At 38.7% G+C, this 17,778-nt stretch overlaps 1 protein-coding gene across 2 annotated transcripts in view; it reads right to left on the bottom strand.

The window, feature by feature from the left end:
- Positions 1 to 2,131: 2,131 nt before the first annotated feature.
- The window catches only part of pitpnm3 (PITPNM family member 3), a 152,459-nt gene continuing 136,812 nt past the window's right edge, over positions 2,132 to 17,778 (bottom strand). For both annotated transcript variants that reach the window (XM_041813635.1, XM_041813641.1), the window contains exons 13-20: positions 14,996 to 15,112; positions 9,741 to 9,857; positions 9,495 to 9,643; positions 9,166 to 9,315; positions 8,264 to 8,447; positions 7,967 to 8,095; positions 7,424 to 7,840; positions 2,132 to 4,632 (exon numbers count right to left, since the gene is read on the bottom strand). In XM_041813635.1, coding sequence (XP_041669569.1) covers positions 7,496 to 7,840; positions 7,967 to 8,095; positions 8,264 to 8,447; positions 9,166 to 9,315; positions 9,495 to 9,643; positions 9,741 to 9,857; positions 14,996 to 15,112 — 1,191 coding nt within the window. In that variant the 3' untranslated portion in view covers positions 2,132 to 4,632; positions 7,424 to 7,495. The remainder of the gene's footprint in view (positions 4,633 to 7,423; positions 7,841 to 7,966; positions 8,096 to 8,263; positions 8,448 to 9,165; positions 9,316 to 9,494; positions 9,644 to 9,740; positions 9,858 to 14,995; positions 15,113 to 17,778) is intronic.

Genomic DNA, 17,778 nt, shown 5'->3' with positions numbered 1-17,778 from the left:
GTAATGTCTACATATGCTTTGAAACTGCTGGAATACATTGTTAAGGGTAGCTTTCAAAATATGTCTGGACTTGCATGCATTGGGACTGCAATGCATGCAATTGCCATATTGTCGAGATCTGTCAGGTTGGGTGTCAGGAGACCAGTGATGATTGCAAATGTAGCAGTAATACATGTAAGCATTTGAAGGCACAAAATATATGTCAGACACTCAGTTTATCTGGTGATGAATTAACTGGTGACATTCTTATAGATGTTCAGCGGGGTTGCATTCTGAGGACTCTTATTTGCTATCACAACTTAAAACATCCCTCTTCACCAATTACTTCCCAGTTACAATAGTTTATCAGTGCTTTCAGTGATATTAATCTACAAGGAAATCACTTTAACAAGCCCCCACCATTTGAATTGTTTTGATAAGGCATCTGCAAAGGCACCAAGCTTTTCTTTTCTAATATTCATTACTAGTTTAAATACACTTTGATTCTGCAAACTCATAACTAGTAATACTAATGCCTCAAAATGAACTAATAGATTGTTAATAAAAAAAGTGATCAGGGATGTAGAATGTTGAACAGAGTGTCACCAGTTAATGCAACACCAGTTAAACTGTGACACCGGTTCTGTAAATCAGACAAAATAAAAGCTATAATGGTGATGCAATCAAGCAGCAATCTTCGGTCCTCAAAAAAAGAAGCCAATACGGACAGGAAGCTGACAGGAGGTTGAGTTAGTGGGCAGGCTGTTAGGTTGATCCAAAGTTCGGCTGAGGCAGCGATTTCAACATGGAAGCTGCCGCAGATTGGCTTCAAAAGCTGTCTGAGTCCACCTAATGTAAGCAGACGGCTGACATCACACAGGCTGTGTCCAATTCTTTTTACAGTCTATTGATGTAATTCATATCTTCAGGCTGTGTTGTGTTGGTTCTGAGACCTTTTCAGAAATACAAACATGTAATCTAGTATTTAAAAACTTATTCAGTCTTAAATATTACGTTTTTGTTTAAAAATGCATTTTGCAGCCCACCTGCAGTACCCCCGGGGCCCAACAGGGGTCCATGGCCCACACGTAGGGAGAACTTCCTAGAGTGAACTTCTGACTCTGAAGTTCAGTAGGGCTGTCAAGCAATTCAATTTTTCAACTGTGATTAATCTCTGAATTTTGTTAAGCCCAACACACATTGGCGCCAATCAGCATACGACCAAAAAGCCAAACCAAACACCCAATTCCATTATTTTCTATGTACAAACCCTCATCGGTGGCAGCCAGATGCCGCACTTTGGTTCTTTTCACAACTTTTCTTTTTCCAGTGCGATTGGCATGCTGGCAAAGATTTTCATTGAGAGAACAGCTGATTTGTCCGTCTCGGCTGTTGTGGTAGCAGCTCTGTTTGAGATCATAGAGGGAAAAATGTAGCGCCATCTTCTGTTCTAGGTGTAGAATGTGTGAGAGGCCTTGGCCACTGATGAAAGACCACAGCTGTATCATTTTGTCACTTAGGTGGGGTAAGCCCAGAGCGGACTCTCATTTCTGGTGTCAAGCACCCGGCCCGGCAGTGGCTAACGAGGAGTTTGAATGTTGATGTGCTACTGCGATGTTTGCTAGGAGCAGCACTTGAGGCACATCTTAGTGTCATGAAAAGTCAGGCCACTGTGGCACTGATGTTTTGGGCTTTAATTGTAATAATTCCATGCACTGCTATTTTGCATTTAAACTGTTTTTGTTTTAATTTTTTGATTTAGTCTTAAACTAGGAGCAACTGACTTCCTGTCAGGAAATTGAGTTGCTTTATTTTGTAAAATTAAAAAAATATGTGAGGGAAAGATAATGAGATGAACTTAACCATGGGAAAAGGAAGTTGGTAGGACTGAAAAGGAAATGTGTTATTACAAATAGCAGCCTGTGAGTTGGACTGTGAGTGGACTTATTTCACATCACGGTGACTAAAGGCGAATGTTGCCATGGCTCAACCAAAGTGTGCTGAAAGGGACAATAAATTAATGCACAAAGTATGGAACTTAATTGATCATTATTGCTGGCAGTCCTAATAAACACTACCACAGGTGAATTGGCCTCTATCTCGGTAGAAGAGCATGTGAAAGGAATAACAAAGACACTAATGGAGCCAAACTAAACCCTCCCACTGTGAAATATCTTTATTAATGCAATCATGACAGATGGACTGGGTCCATTAAACACATTAACAATCATCACAGGAGATCTGTACAAAACAAAAGCTTTGTAGCTTTGAAACCAAGATCTTTTTTTAGTTGTTAAAAGGCCAGTGTTGAATGCTTATTAGACTGATAATAAGACTACAACAATGCATAACTTATTGAGGCTTATTTAGTCATACATACTGTTAATAAATGGCAAATTATCAGTAGGTTACTACCCAATAGTTAAGTCATGATTTTGTGAATACTAATCATTTGAAAAACTTAGTACGTTGATTAAAGAATTCAGAATGGGATTTATATGGTCTGTCAGTGTCTCTAAGCTTTGGTAAAAGTAAGTGGAAGTAAAAGTGAATGTTTCCTTCCTTATTCATCATAAACGTATTAAACTAAACTTATTTGTGGGTTGTTTTACATCCATGATGGACTTTTTTAACAAGTATTTACAGATAACTACTCTATTAGTTAAAAGGACTAGAAATATGAAAAATTACTGAAAAATATCAAATAATTAACATGCACAGAACAATCACCATTTAACCATTAGGTCATCATTTGCCATTTACTAACACTGCTGTACTGAAATGTTGCCCAGCTTCAATATTTCACCCCTCTAGTGTGTCATAGCTATGCAGAGATATGTCAGTATTTGTTGTACAGGCTCACAGGGTGACTTTGATAAGTGCATATGCATCGATGGGGATGATCATTTGGCTGTTTGGATGACAGTTTTCTTGAAATAATCTAAAATGCAAAACAAAATGGAGTTAAATATTCCAGTATTGTTTTTACAATATTGTACAGTTACTAAGTAATGCTAATTAGTGCACTGCAATTACAGGGAGCCAAACATACTTAGTAGTGATTAAATGGCATTACTGGACCACCTAGGCATTGAAAGAAAAAGAGTTAAAGACAGTTTCCTTCTGGCTCACATGTCCCACTCTCAGACACCCCAAGAACTCATAAGCCCTTTTTCTTAGCAGGTCTAAAACCTGAACCTAAATCCTCTGACACTGCTTCAATCCAAAGCTACAAAAAAGCACGCCCAATCCTGAAAAGCCGGCAGTAGTGAGCTGCAGTGAGAGCATACAGGTATTTTCACACTGGCCTCCCTGTCATAGCTGTCTTCATGTTCACGGTAAACACGACTCCACAACAAACACCGAGACACACACTCACACATGCACACAAATATACAGTATCTAAAACATGTCAATGCAAAATATCTACTTGATAAAATGCACTTTGTCAATAAATTACATTAAACTTAATACTTTGGTTGAACAAATCTAACAAATTTTTGTATCTTTACACGACATCAAAAATAATTTAAGGCAAAAATCAACAATTCAACAAGTCAGACAACAAAATGTTCAAAAACATACATTGAAAATATTTTTTACAATATTTCCTTATAGAAAAATATGTGTGACTTTCACAGAGTTTCAAACATGACCACAGTAAGACTTGAACCTTCAGTGCACAAGACAGCATCAGATTTCATCACAGCTGTTTTAAATGTTGGAAAGTCAACCGTATTCATGGGCTCTATTGTACGGAGTACTGAAAGCTACTGCAACAATCAAGCAACCTATCTAAAGGTGCAGCACATGGAAATTACTCTGCCATTTGAATTACACAGGTACATTTCTGTTCACTTTTACAACTGTGTCTATCAATCTGTAAACATTTCTTAGTCCAGTAGTTACAGTGACCATCAGGAAAAACAGAAACTTCAAATACAATAAAATACAAACACAACTCAGTGTTTCAGAAGCAATCTGCAGCTGTATGTCAGAAACACTGCCGTGTACTTTGATAGTGCAAATGCGACCTCAGGGGCCGAGCGGTGCACACTGCACAATTCAGCTCCTGGTATGAGGTGGCTGTCTACAGGCATGTTCTGCCTGACTGGTTGAGGAGGAGGAGAGGGGTGGGGGAAGTAGTCGGCCAGCCATAAAATGTGGGAGATATCTTACAGTAGTACAGTGGAGTAATGGAGGCAGGCGAGATTGGTTGATTTGGGCTCCAGATTGCAGAGCTTGTGTAAATATTGAGCCTTAGTGTCACAGTGCTTCCAGAGGCGCACACAGGGAGGGTGTATAATGAGTATTTACATCATGGATGTAAAACAGGATCTGTCTACACGACCACCTGTCAGCACAGCCGTCTAAAGGAGACTGTCACCTCTCCTCTGATGTGTATGTGTTTGCTGTCTGAAATACATTCTTTTGATTTTACAATTGGACACAAATTGAGCTTCCACAGACATTCATAATAAAAGTTACCATCCAGGGTAACTGCTTAAAATCAGGCACAAAGACTGTGTGACGCAATCCATCGAGCAGGTCACAAAAAGATCTGAAGAGGATGTAAAGTGTAGAGGGCCAAGCAGGAGGTAAAGCTGAGCTGTGAAGATCCAAAGTACATGTACAGAAAGAAGAAATGAATCTCTGAAAAGAGAGAGGAAAAATATGAGATTAGAGGACACTTTGGAGGAAGAGTTAGCACTTTGAATCATGTTTGGGTGTTCTTAATCGGCAAATTTGTCTCTACAGTCTCTCTTGGTTACACAGCTCCCATTCTCTTAATTGCAGAGACAATATATCCAAATCTAGAAATAAGTAGATTTCAAGCATGGGAGGACAATGCAGTCGCAGCTCATCAAGACTTGCATAATCCCAATCACAGGCGAATTAACATTCAGTCCTCCTAGGGAGCTGCTGCTAATAATAGCATCTCTTACTCAGGTTGCAACAGGAATATTAATCATGCAGAAAAAAGTTTTTCTATTCAGTTCTTTTTACCATCTGAGCTGTTAGACTAAAGTTAATAAAAAATAACATTCCCTCTGTGACTAAAAGATCACAATGTACTATGTAAATCACAGAAAATAATCTAATCAAAATGGACATTTATTGACTTTGCTACAACTCAACAGTAGCAAGCAAAATCAATCTGTGTTTGCTTCAAAGCTTTACAGGGCAGCCAGCTCTTAGAGGCTTAACAGAGGCTGCAGTAAAGTGAAGGTGAAATGCTGCATTATTCAACAAGGACTTATTCAGCTATGCTAATGCTGCAGTTGTTAATACAACCGTGATTGTTTTCTCTTAAGTAGGGGACAATAAAACTCGACTTCACTGGTGTTTCAGTTATCCAAGAAGGCGTCTACAGACCACTTTGATGCTCTTAAGGTCTGTTAATGGGCCCTGTGAGACAGCCTGTGCATGATTAAAAAAGGAGGTGAAGGCGTTTACCTTTCCCAACATAGGAACCATGTTTATTGTGGAAAAAGGATACGGTTTATTTATGCACATTTCAACCTTATTTTGGTTGGTTAAACTGAGACATAAAGTTGTATTGTATGGTTTTGCATCTTGTGTTTAGGGAGCTTAATGGCATGATACGCAACTTACAGGGCAGACATCATGTAGATATCACACTGCAGCACTCTACCCAATTTCCATTCCTACTGCCACTTTTCCTGCTTATTTGTGTACAGGAAACCTGGGCAACTGAAACTGAGGGTATTATGATGGAGATGGAGCTGATAACTGCAAAGAAGAAAAGAGAGGAAACTGGTGGATGTTCAGTGCCTTGGAATTTTTTCTGTATCCTTCCCCTGACTTACACTCAATAACCTTTTCTCTAATTGGCTTGGAGTGTTCTTTTTGTCTTCATGGTGTAATGGTAGCCACAAATACTGATAAACCAGTGACTGGACCTTCCAGACACAGGCGTCTTTAGACTTCAGTCACTTGAGACACATTCACTGCAGTCAGGTGATCCAGTTCCTCTAACTGTGAGACTACTAGCACCAATTGGCTGGACCTCTGTTAAATTAGGTCAGTCACTTTAAAGGGGCTGAATATCAATGCAATCACATATTTTACCTTAAACATTTTTATCTAATTGAAATAATTCTGTAGAAATCAGTTTCAACTTTGACACTGAAGAGTTTTTTCTTTGTATTTTTTAAGCCTAATTATAGTGACCATGATTGATTTATAAAATTAATAAAATGGTAAAGCATCCAAGGGGGTATATACTTTTATAGGCACTGTAACCCCATGCTACCCATCAGAAAAATCACCAGGCTTGCAGCCTGCCTTGTTTCAAAGTGTAGTTACATTTTTGAGGAGGTGCACATTAGTTACATGTGTTCTTCTGCAAGGTGTTCAGTGTTACACAGACTTATGGTGTGTGCTATGGTGTAGATTCAATGAAATTGAAATCAGACTTTATGTCTTTGAAGTATAACAGAACAAAGGAAGGAGTTCATACAAAAAAGGATGAAATTTGTTCAAACATCGGACACATAAGCTGCAGGAAGAGCCATTATTTTAGTGTCAACACAGAGTTGAGAACAACAGACCCCAGGATGAGTTTGGCTTTACTCTATTAAATTAAAAAATATATGATTTTTACTGTTCACTATACCTTTAACCCAAAAGTTTAGCTTTTGCAGTCCCAAAACTGACTTTGGTGTTCATCTTACTACTACTATTGGAGAGCTGTCTGTCTGGATGTCTCCATTTGCAAACCTCCCTGTTGCCCCAATTGTCATTCATACCTCTCAGAGGTCTTCTTGGGTGTAGTGGTTCGAGACCAGAACCATAACAAGTTCATAAATATGTCTAGATTTTGTATAAAACTCCAAAATTGCTGGTTTAAACTACTTTGAAAAAAGCCACAGCATCTCTCCACTTTAGAAATGTAAACAGTGCAGAATCAAACCGGTATTTCTTTTGAGCAGCTGCATTATTTATTATGGAAAACCTGTTGAACTTCTCCACAACTCTGAACAGGACAAGACGTGGATGGATGGAACCTACTGACCTTTAGATAAATCATGTAAGTCCTAAGAGGCAGGAAAGAAGTGATTAGACAGATAGTAAACAAGCTAAGTTACATTTGTTTTTTTTTTAAGATTTATTTTTGGCCTTTTTGCGTTTATTTGATAGGACAGTGGATAGAGTCGGAAAGGGGGTAGAGAGCGGGGAGAGACATGCAAGAAGTAGTGCCACAGGCTGGATTCGAACCTGCGATGCCTGCGTATATGGCATGTGCCTTAACCACTCGACTACCGGCGTGCCTACATTTGGTTTTTAACCTGAACTCAGCAAGTGATTGTTGATTAGTTCAGATTTAAATACCAAAGTATTTCAACAAAACTACAAGGTTAAGTTACGTTTCTTTTATCCAGGAATCAAATATCTTATATTCAAACAAAAAAAATCTTACCTTGGCCCCAGACACTAAGACCCCTTTGCCCTCCTGTCCCATCATGAAATCCTTCCTTCTCTTTTTCTGACGTCAGGGAGTCGTGTCTCCACGATGCATGGAGGCCCGACCCCATGCTCCATGCCCACCTCCCCTGCCTCCTCCTCCACCTCCTCCTCCTCCACCACCGTGGTCCTTATCTGACTCTGGCTGACTCTGGGCTCGCTCAGGCTTGGGGTTGGGTGTGCAGGGCGGGTCAGGCTGTTGCACTGACATGGTTCTGCGTAGGTGGGTGCGCTTACACAGGAAGTCAGGCTTGGCTGAGAGACCGAACGAGCCTTTTCTCAACACCATACGAACCGAAGGAGACTTCTTGGGTCTGGCTCTGTGGCCAAACTGGAGTGTGGAGAGGTGAGCTGCGTAGCCCTCACTTAGGAACTTCATATAATATAGAAGGAAGAAGATTAAAGTGGTGAAAAAAGAAGGCATTTTAATTGAAACTAGCACACAGAGAAACCTTAAAATACAACTAATGAAAGGCATAAAAGCTGGAAATGGAATTACCTGACACTGATTTTGGTACTTTTTCGATGGTCTGCCAACAATATAAATCTGTGAGGGGCTAAGGCCAAGCATGTTGTAAACAGAGATGTCCTTCATGGAGCCGTAAGCAGAGTTGATCTTAATGTGACACTGGAGAGAGAGGAAACAATCAGGCTGAGACGTGTTTGACATTTCGATGCAGCACAACCAGCTGTGGCCGTGCAGAGAATACAGCAGAGAAGAGAAACCAGGGGTCACTTAAGGCCAGAGACTAAATGTTTGACATGCTTTCCAGGAATTCCTAAGTTGCTGTTATACCTCCTGTATGAGGTTCCTGAGGAAGATGGTCTTTTGTCTCAGGGGATCATGGACAAGGCCTTCGGAGAAGAAGATCATCCCATGTGGAAAGTTGTGCTGTGAGAGCCAGGACACCACACGCTGCTTCTGCATGTCAGGGCGGCCTGTGATGTAGATGATGAGATATCCAAGGTCCTGCCAGTGCCTGAATTCAAATAGAGAACATTAAACATGCTAATGCAAAATGTCCCAGACCTTCCAAGATGGATCAGAACACAGATTTCAGAGGATAGCACTCTACTTTTAACATCTCTAATTCAACATATAGTACATTTGGAAAGTATTCATTTGTTATGTTGCAGCCTGATGCTACATAACAATTGAAACAATAAATTATGTTCACTCATTAATCTATTCTCAATACCCCATCATGACAAAGTGAAAACTGAATTTTACAATTTTTTAAACTATATTAAAATAGAAAAACAATTATCACATCTACATAAGAACTCATACCCTTTCCAAAAATACTTGAACTTACCTGTGGTAAATTAATTGATTGGACATAATTTGAATAGGCACACACCTCTCTATAGAAGGCCTCAGATTGCATGTAAAAAAAAAGGTGCCATGATGGGGTACTGAGTTTAAATCAATAAAAGTTATTATGATTTTTTCAAGTTCTAATTTGTCCTTGCAGTTAAGAAAGTATTTGTTAATGTTGTCGACTATCATCTTGTTTTTCACTCTCTATTTTCTTCCTCTGAAAATGATGAATTCAGGCACCCTTTTAAAACACCTTTTAAAGATTATCAATTTAGCAGCAGTATCAAAAAATAAGTTACTCAATCAAATACATAATGACAAATTAAACTTTTTCATAATTTTCCAGGAGAGGTGCAGACATGCTCAGGAGTTGTTACCTGACAACATCCACAGCTCCGGGACGGACTTTGGGGTCACTTCCCATGATGGACACACTTGCAGCAAAAGATCCATCAATGCTGAAGACCACACACTCCATGCCTCGTGGCAACACGGTTAAGTAGGCCTCTGCACTTGTTTGATCTCCCCTTGTGAAAAAAAAAGCCAGAGATTTCATCAGAAATGAGAGGCGTTATCACTACCCAAGGCTCTTTATTCTAAAAATGCACCAATACAGAGAATAATAAAGGTCATAATTATATAAAAGCATCTATTTTACATTTGATAATACGTGATTCTTTCAAAGGCATGCTGCACAGTCGCTTACTTGACCACCATTTTAATTGGATAGACTCCTAGGCCGAGCTTCTTGCTCTTGGGGATTGTGTATGTGACCCTGCCGCTGCTGTTGGTCACCTCCGTGTCAAAATGCACCCAGCGGCCAGACTGAGGTTGTGTCATGAGCAGGATGTCCACCTAAGAGTGCCAGGGCAGGTCAACAGGCAGAGATTAATGCAAGTCTCAGAGACGCTTAAGTACGTCTGTGGTTGTCAATCATGTCGCTGCTTTTCACCTTTTCACCGGTTAGAGTGACCATGTCCAAGGGGCCGTACATGAAGCGACCAACCAGGGTCTGAGGCCCGTCCTCGTTGGCGATGACGTCATTCACCCTGTGGTTGGCTGTGACGTTCTGCAGACAAAAATGGAGAATAAAACACAATGCAGAATAGTAATGAATTCTAGCCTTTACTTTTTCTTGTGCCAGAGTCAATCTCATTATTTTCTAAAGATGAATGAGAGATAAGAGTAAAAGGCTTTGTGAGAGCTACTAAGTAGCTATTGAGTTGAGATTAATGCACACATTATGATCCCAAGGTCAAGAATAAACGTCAATGCCTCAATTTTGAGAAAATGCAGACTGTCTGAGATCACAAAGCACCCAAGGAGAGCCATTTAAAAGCTGCTACAGTCTTTTTTTTTTTTTTTACATAATAGATCGAATTAGTTTTCTAATGCGTGAGGGTTTGGAGAAATGAATAACCCTTAGTATATTAGCACACAACTGTCCAAATCCTGTTAGTCACAGGGGGCATTTAATGTCTTTCAATTCACTGTTTGGGTTTGATGCCCTGTGACTTTCCAGCATTTTCTTCCACTAAACCAAAGACAAACAACACTAAGAAATAGCTTGTAAACATATTTTGCATTAAGTAGCAAAAAAGGCAGAAATAGGCTGATCAAGACCAAAACAGGCATATTATGAGGGAATCTTAGACTCTTGTGTGGTGAAAACTTTATCCTAGCCAACATTAACATTGATGTGTTGTCATAATTACTTCAAATACATCCATAGATGCCACAGCAACCAGAGGGAAAAAGGATATAGATTAGAATTATAATCTGTAATCATCTGGTTGCTTACTTGGTAGAAACGATAATCTTATGTCTGTTTAGGTGAGAAAACTGTGCGTTTATAGCGAATCTCTGGTTTTCAGACACACTTCAAGCCCACACCAAATCAGAGACAAGCCAAAGATAAGAAACTGAGGCCGAGGAGCTGGACACATGTTTCATATAGTCATGGCTATAGCTGCTCACATGCAAACCCAAGGTGGTGCCAACGTAGGACGCTAGTATCAGGCACGATGGCGAACATCCTTAGCTTGGTGTTTGATAGTGAGCTCATCCAAACATCAATCTTTTTGCAGATATCAATCTAAAGACTAAAGGAATGAGGCCAAGGACAGCAAGGAGATGGGAGAAGATCTGGGGCATGGCATGAAAGCAGGGGCGTGCAGTGGTTGAAATGTGTCTAATATTATATATCTATGATGTTGATGAAAAAAGGATTTACTGCAAATTAAACAATCACCGTTAAAGAATGTTGTTCAAGCATCATCTTTGCTGCTTGCTTTTTATTGCTTGGGGTTTCTTTTCTGACACTGTGTGCTAACAGCCATCACTAGGTTTCCTTGGCACCTCTGTGTCAGGTAGTGCAGGTTTTTTTTTTTTTTAAGACAGCTCAGTAGTTTGTAACTTGGAAGCCGTGCAAATAAGCTGGCATACAGTGAGACAGAATAGTGCCACAATATGTGAGTTAATGTAACACATATGATGGCTTTGAAAGTGACTTCTGGCTCTCCTAAGCCACTGTGCGAATCCATTAAAACCAACACTAGTGCAGCGCTGGTAGTAGAGTGATAAGGTCTGCACATCCCATCTCACCAAAGTGTGTCCTCTTCGTGGGCAACCCAGGTTCAGCTGTATGGCCTCTTTCCCTCATGCTATTCCTACTCTCACTGTACCCAGTTTTTCCCTTTCTTATCTCAGTGAATGCATAAAAGCCCAAAAATGCATAAAAAAAATACCACCACTTGCATTTGTCCTTGTGCAATCTGCCGTTACAAGCCCTTAAAACCTTTAACACCATAAAACTAAAAGAAAAAGGATGAATTTTTCCCTACTTTGATGTATTTCCTTAACAGATCTCTGTGCTCGGCCAAAAGTCTCTTGAGGTACACACTGTGGGCTGGTCCAGAAAAAGAGGGCTAGCTCTCTATTAAGCTTCCTTGTCTTGCTCCCTTCCTCATATTGCACCACTCAGCAGTACCTCCAAGTAAGCCAGCAGAGAAATGCTAATCCCCACATCTCTTCTTGCAGAGATGGTTGCATTTTAATAGCTTATTATCAGCAGACTTAAACATTAGTTATAATTCTTAGACCACCATGACAGAAATGTTCATTCTTCTTACAGATTTCTCTACCATTTCTGTTAACCTTTGCTGTGTCCTGGAGAATTTGTTTAGCACAAACACTTCTTAAACATCCCACTTTCCTCAAGAAGTGTGACAACTTAAATGTTTTCCCTTTAAGCAAAGCTGAAAAAGATTAGACTTTCGGAGAGTTTATGCTTATGGAGCGGTGATAAAATGTTTACTTTAGAACAAACTTGCAAATTATATAAACATCATACGATACAAATGTATGGATGAACTGAAGTAGAAGCGATAAATGTAATTTGTTAATTCCACTCTTGTTTATGCAGTAATTGCACCAGGATTGAGAGGCTGTGATTGTTTAGTCTAAATTTGTGTTGCTATTTTGCACTTGAACTTACTAACAACTAATGGAGCATCTGCAAATAACAAATGTTGCTAAGTGATTATGTGAACAAACATGTGGTTGTATTTACCAGTAACCATAAGTGGCTAATGATAATTGATCTAGGGATGTAACATCTAACAGGGTAGTTTGACATTTCCAGCTGTTATTCTGCATTCACTAATTGTTTGGTTGCATGAGGTCTTGCTGATTTGATGGCAAACATCTTAAATGTACACCTGCATACCCACATACACAAACATACTCATCAGTACTCACATCAGTATCTACTTATAATACAATTCATAAAAAAAGTATACACCCCCTTGGGTGCTTTACCCCTTTACTGATGTTATAAATCAATCATGGGCAACATAATTTGGCTTTTTTGGGAAAGAAATTACAAAAACCCTCTTTATAAACAGATTTCTACAAAGTAATATCAATCAAAAAAATACATAAGGTAAAACAAGTGGTTGCATAAATTTTCACCCCCTTCGAAGTGACCAACCTAATTCAACAAAAGTCCAGCCAATTGGTGCTAGTAGACTTAAAACTGGTGAAATGGGGATGACCTGAGTGCAGAGAATGTGTCTCAAGTGATTGTTGTATAGAAACACTTGTGTCTGGAAAGTCTGGTCACTGGTAATCAGTATTCCTGGCTACCATTACATAATGAAAACAAAAGAACACTCAAAGCAACTTAAAGAAAATGTTCTTGAAAAATATAAGTCAGTGGGTGACACAAAAAATTCCAAGGCAGAGAACATCATCAAGAAATGGAAGGAATATGGCACATGTGTAAATCTGCCTAGATCAGGTTGTCCTCACAAACTGAGTGACCATGCAAGAAGGAGACTAGTGAGAGGCTACCAAGACACCTATGACTACTCTTAAGGAATTCCAAGCGCCAGCGGCTGAGATGAGAAAGACTGCATACAACAACAGGTTCTTTACCAGTCACAGCTTTATGGGAGAGCAGTAAAATGAAAGCCTATGTTGAGGAAAACTCAAATCAAATCTCAGAGTTCCCCAAAAAGCATGTGGGAGACTCCATGGTCAAGCAGAAGAAAGTTCTTTGGGTTGATGAGACCAAAATGTTGCTTTATTGCCATCAGACGAGTCGCTATGTTTGGCACATCACCACAAGCACACCATCCCCACTGTGAAGCATGGTGGTTGCAGCATCATGTTGTGGGGATGCTTCTCAGCAGCCAGCCAGAAGCCAGAAGGCTTGTAAAGGTAGAGGGTAAAATGAATGCAGAAAAACATAGGAAAACATGGAGAACAATCTTGTTCAGTCTGTAAGAGAACTACAGCCTGCTAGAAGATTTATTTTCCAGCAAAACAATGGCCCAAAGCATACAGTGAAAGCTACACAGAAATGGTTTATAGACAACAAGGTGAATGTTCTTGAGTGGCTGAGTCAAAACCCAGATCTCAATCCAATTGAGAATTTGTGGCTGGACTTGAAAAGGGCTGTTCATGTCCAATACCTGTGAAACCTGACAGAGCCTGAGCAGTTTTGCAAAAAAAAAAAGAATGGAGTAAAATTGCAGTGTCAAGATGTGATAGCCTGACTATAGACCTATCTATAGATAGACCTATCCACACAGACTCTGTGCTGTGATTGCAGCCAAAGATGCTTCTACTAGACACTGATTTGAAGGGGGTGAATATTTATGCAGTTTATGCAATTTTACATTACATATTTTTATCTGAATGAGAGTACTTTGTTAGAAATCTATATTCACTGTGATTTTTTTTGTGTCAAAAAGCCTAATTATATTTTGTTTCATAACATCAATAAAAGGGTAAAGCATCCAAGGGGTGAATACTTTTTATAGTCACTGTATCTAGAAAAAATTAGGGGGGGTCGGACCCCTGCCTGCAAAGGAGCAGCAAAAAAAAAAAAAACACACTAGAGGTCCCTCTCTACCTGTGACAAAGAACTCTAACTAAACAAAAGGCAGATCACAAATAGATGCCAAGTCTCTCTGAATAGTATCACTTCACTGCAGATGAGTTGACTGAGCCTAAATTCAATCAACACAGAGCACGTCCAGGACGGGGGCCAACTGCTTTTCTTAAGGCAGTTACATCAGAAACGCATCACTCAGCCAAGGTGAGGCATGAACAAGATGATACTGAATAAAGAAGCCTTCACAGGGTCAGATATAGATGTGTTACCATGGTACTCAAGCTGCGAACTTCTATTTATAGTCTCATGAGAAGTAAGCAGTCACTAAATTCTTGTCTTTAAAAAACTGACAGATAAATGGAGAAGTGTCCTTGCTTTTTGTTGTGCACGGCTCAGAAAAATCGAACACATGCGTGTCTGCTCACAAGGTGAAAGCACGGGTGTAATTTAAGAGATTCAGGTCATTCAGACAAATCACGAGGCTAAAGCCCTTCAACATCAGCAGATGGTGAAAACTGTATTTTTATTTTCAATGAATGCACTCCACTGCAGCAGAATAACAATGTCAGCTGAATGTGTTTGCTTGAGTGGGTGGTTTTATTTCTGACAACAGCAGAAAATATTCCAGGTTGTGTAACATTCACAGTCCAAGCCAAAGGCCTTTGTTAAATTATTCATGATTTTTTTTTATTACATAAAGGTTGAATATGGGCTGAGAAAAGTTAATCCAGTTGCAATAAATTCACTTTTCCATTCTGGGTCAAAGTTTTTAATATTCAAAGATATAACAAGGAATTATTTATTACCCTTAATTTGACGTGTGTCCTCCTTCTGAGCCATTTTTCTCGTGGGCTGGAGGGAGAGAACGGAGCCGAGTCCAGATTGTCTGCTTCCTGGGTCTTCACACAGTCACATCTCATGAGCTGAGAAAAACAAAGGGTATTTTTCAGAACAGGCAATTTCACAAGAAAGGTTTCAAAATGTCTAGATTTAGGAGGCAGAGCGGTGATGGGTCGCACCCATTACTATGAGCAAGCCTAGTTTGATTGCAAGTTCATCCCTATGACAGAGTTTATACTCTACTCACATTAAAGGTGTTGCACCAGCAGAGATAGTTTCAATACTTATGTTATAACTAAAGTCTGACATCTACCTCCTGCTAGGTGTAAAGTAATCTGTTAGTATGGATATCTTTGGTAACTGTAATGAAAGGTAGGAAAACTCAGAGCATGATGAGTTGCTAAGGATTTTACTGGCTGTTTGGTCCAAGTAATCGATTATATCCCTAAAAAATGTATGACAACTTTCTTTGGGACTCTTGCTTCTGTAATCCATGAGCAGAATTAATTTTCTACATCTAGCATTAAAGTAGTGAATAATCTCATGTTTGGTCATCCCCTAATAACAATATTTTGAGAAATTTTGCATACACCTAATTGATTATTGATCATTCAAGATTAACCTCAGTTAACAGATGATATTTTTAGCCATAGACCACATAGACCATTCAGCTAGAAAGGGAGGACTATAATAGACACTGCATTAAAACATGCTTTTCACTGACTTTTTAAATTAATCGAAAACATCATAACCTGTGACAATTATTTCAGTAACTTTGGACTTTACACTCTATTAGTTCAGATCAACCTTACGTCTGCATGGTGCAACTCAAAAAAGGACACAACTTAAAGACCTTGTAAAGTGAAAAGGAATCTGTATTTATGTTTGTTGTATGACAGGCCACTGTGTTATGAAACCCTATATCAAATTTCAGTAAAATAAAACATCTCCCGAGTGTATAAAATTAAGCCTCAAAATCAAGAAAAATGAGCAGTAAAATCTGCTCTAGGATGGTGTGGGGAAGCCACGCCCACTCAGGATAAATACGATTCTCTCAAATTAAAAAAAATGTTACAATCTGAATGTTGATCTTATGATCAGAGTGCAGTTCCCCTGCTCTGTGATGCTTTAAATGATCCATAGACCACTGTGGCTGATAGATGTGGTAAATTTAGCTCACAATGAACAAAAAAACAGTATTTAATGGACTGTTTATGTTCAGTAAAGGCAGTGACATCAGCTAACAACAGACTGTACCGAGATGAACTGCTCTGTGATTTTATATTGTAGTGTTAGAGTGGCAGGGTCATTCCCCACCATGGGCAAGAAAGAGGTGAAACAGTCCAAATCCAAAATTTAGTCACATGTTGATCTCAGCGTTTTCACATGTTTACAGCAACCATATTCCAACACATCTAGTGTGTTAATTCAAAATTTTGGATTTCACTTTACAGGGTCTTTAAGTTACAACTTAACTAGTTAAAAAAAAAAAAAAAGGGTTAGTGTGGACTCACACCAGAACTGGTGTAACAGACAGCTGGTTTTTATACATTTAAAAGGAAAGGAATAAGCACAAAGGTAAAATATGATACAGTAAGATATGATAGGATGCTAAATTATAAAATGCAATTAGACCTGGTCTGGTGCAAAATGATCAAATAAGATAAGATAAGATACAATATGATGTGATTATAAAATGATATTATGGGGCAAGAAACAAACCAAAAAGAAACAAAATGAAAACACAGGGAAACAAAACAAAACGATATCATACCATACATACAGTACTGTATGGTACAGTACAAAACAGACAAATAAAATACAAAATACAATACACTGTGGACAAAAAAGAAACCATACGATATGAAACAAAATGTTAGGATATGGCACAAAACAAATCCAAACAAAATAATACGATACAAAATAATACGATACAAAAACAGATACGACATGACACGACAAATACAACCAAACAACTCAAAAGAGATCGACACAAACAAACAATAGGATACAAAAGGATATGAAACAAAACTTTACAATATTATACGATACATGGAGGTGCAATATGATACGTTACAGCACAGTACAGTTAGAAACAATATGAAACAATACAAAAAATGATACGATGTGATAAGGTACGATACGGTACAAAACACAACACAACAATTCAAAACAAAACATTATGATATGAAACAAACAAAAACAAATCACAAAAATATTGAGATATGAAACTATACGATACAAAAAATGTGATATGCTACAACATGAAAAAACAAAATAAACACAACAAATCAAAACAAAACAATATGACACAAAACGAAATGATACGATGCAGCGCAGGGCAATATTCTTACTGTACCATAAACATTATAGCTTATAGTATGGGATTCCATACACTACATATTTAACCTGACGTGCCAGATGGATTTGTTTCACACATCCATCTGGGAAAGCTTCAATAGGAAACACTTGAGAAAATACAATACAAGAACTTTATTTATCCCCAAAGGGAAATTCAATCGTCTGGGAGTCTCATCTGTTTACTTTAGAATTTGATTCTCAGAAGTAGTGCTGTGTTAATTCAGTAAACAAACATTTTGACAAGAACAATTCATTTGAGTGCTTTTTGGTGACAAAATTAAACAACAATGTACATGGTTGACAACCAAAATAAACATAAGTTTAGGGTGCTCTAATGAAAAGAGAAACTTGCCTTGTCTGCAATTAATACAAGCTGTGATGAAGGATG

The sequence above is a fragment of the Cheilinus undulatus genome, linkage group 2 (genome assembly GCF_018320785.1).
Source record: "Cheilinus undulatus linkage group 2, ASM1832078v1, whole genome shotgun sequence".
Taxonomy (NCBI): domain Eukaryota; kingdom Metazoa; phylum Chordata; class Actinopteri; order Labriformes; family Labridae; genus Cheilinus; species Cheilinus undulatus.
Note: the sequence above shows the minus strand (reverse complement) of the source record. Positions and strands in the feature narration are given on the sequence as shown.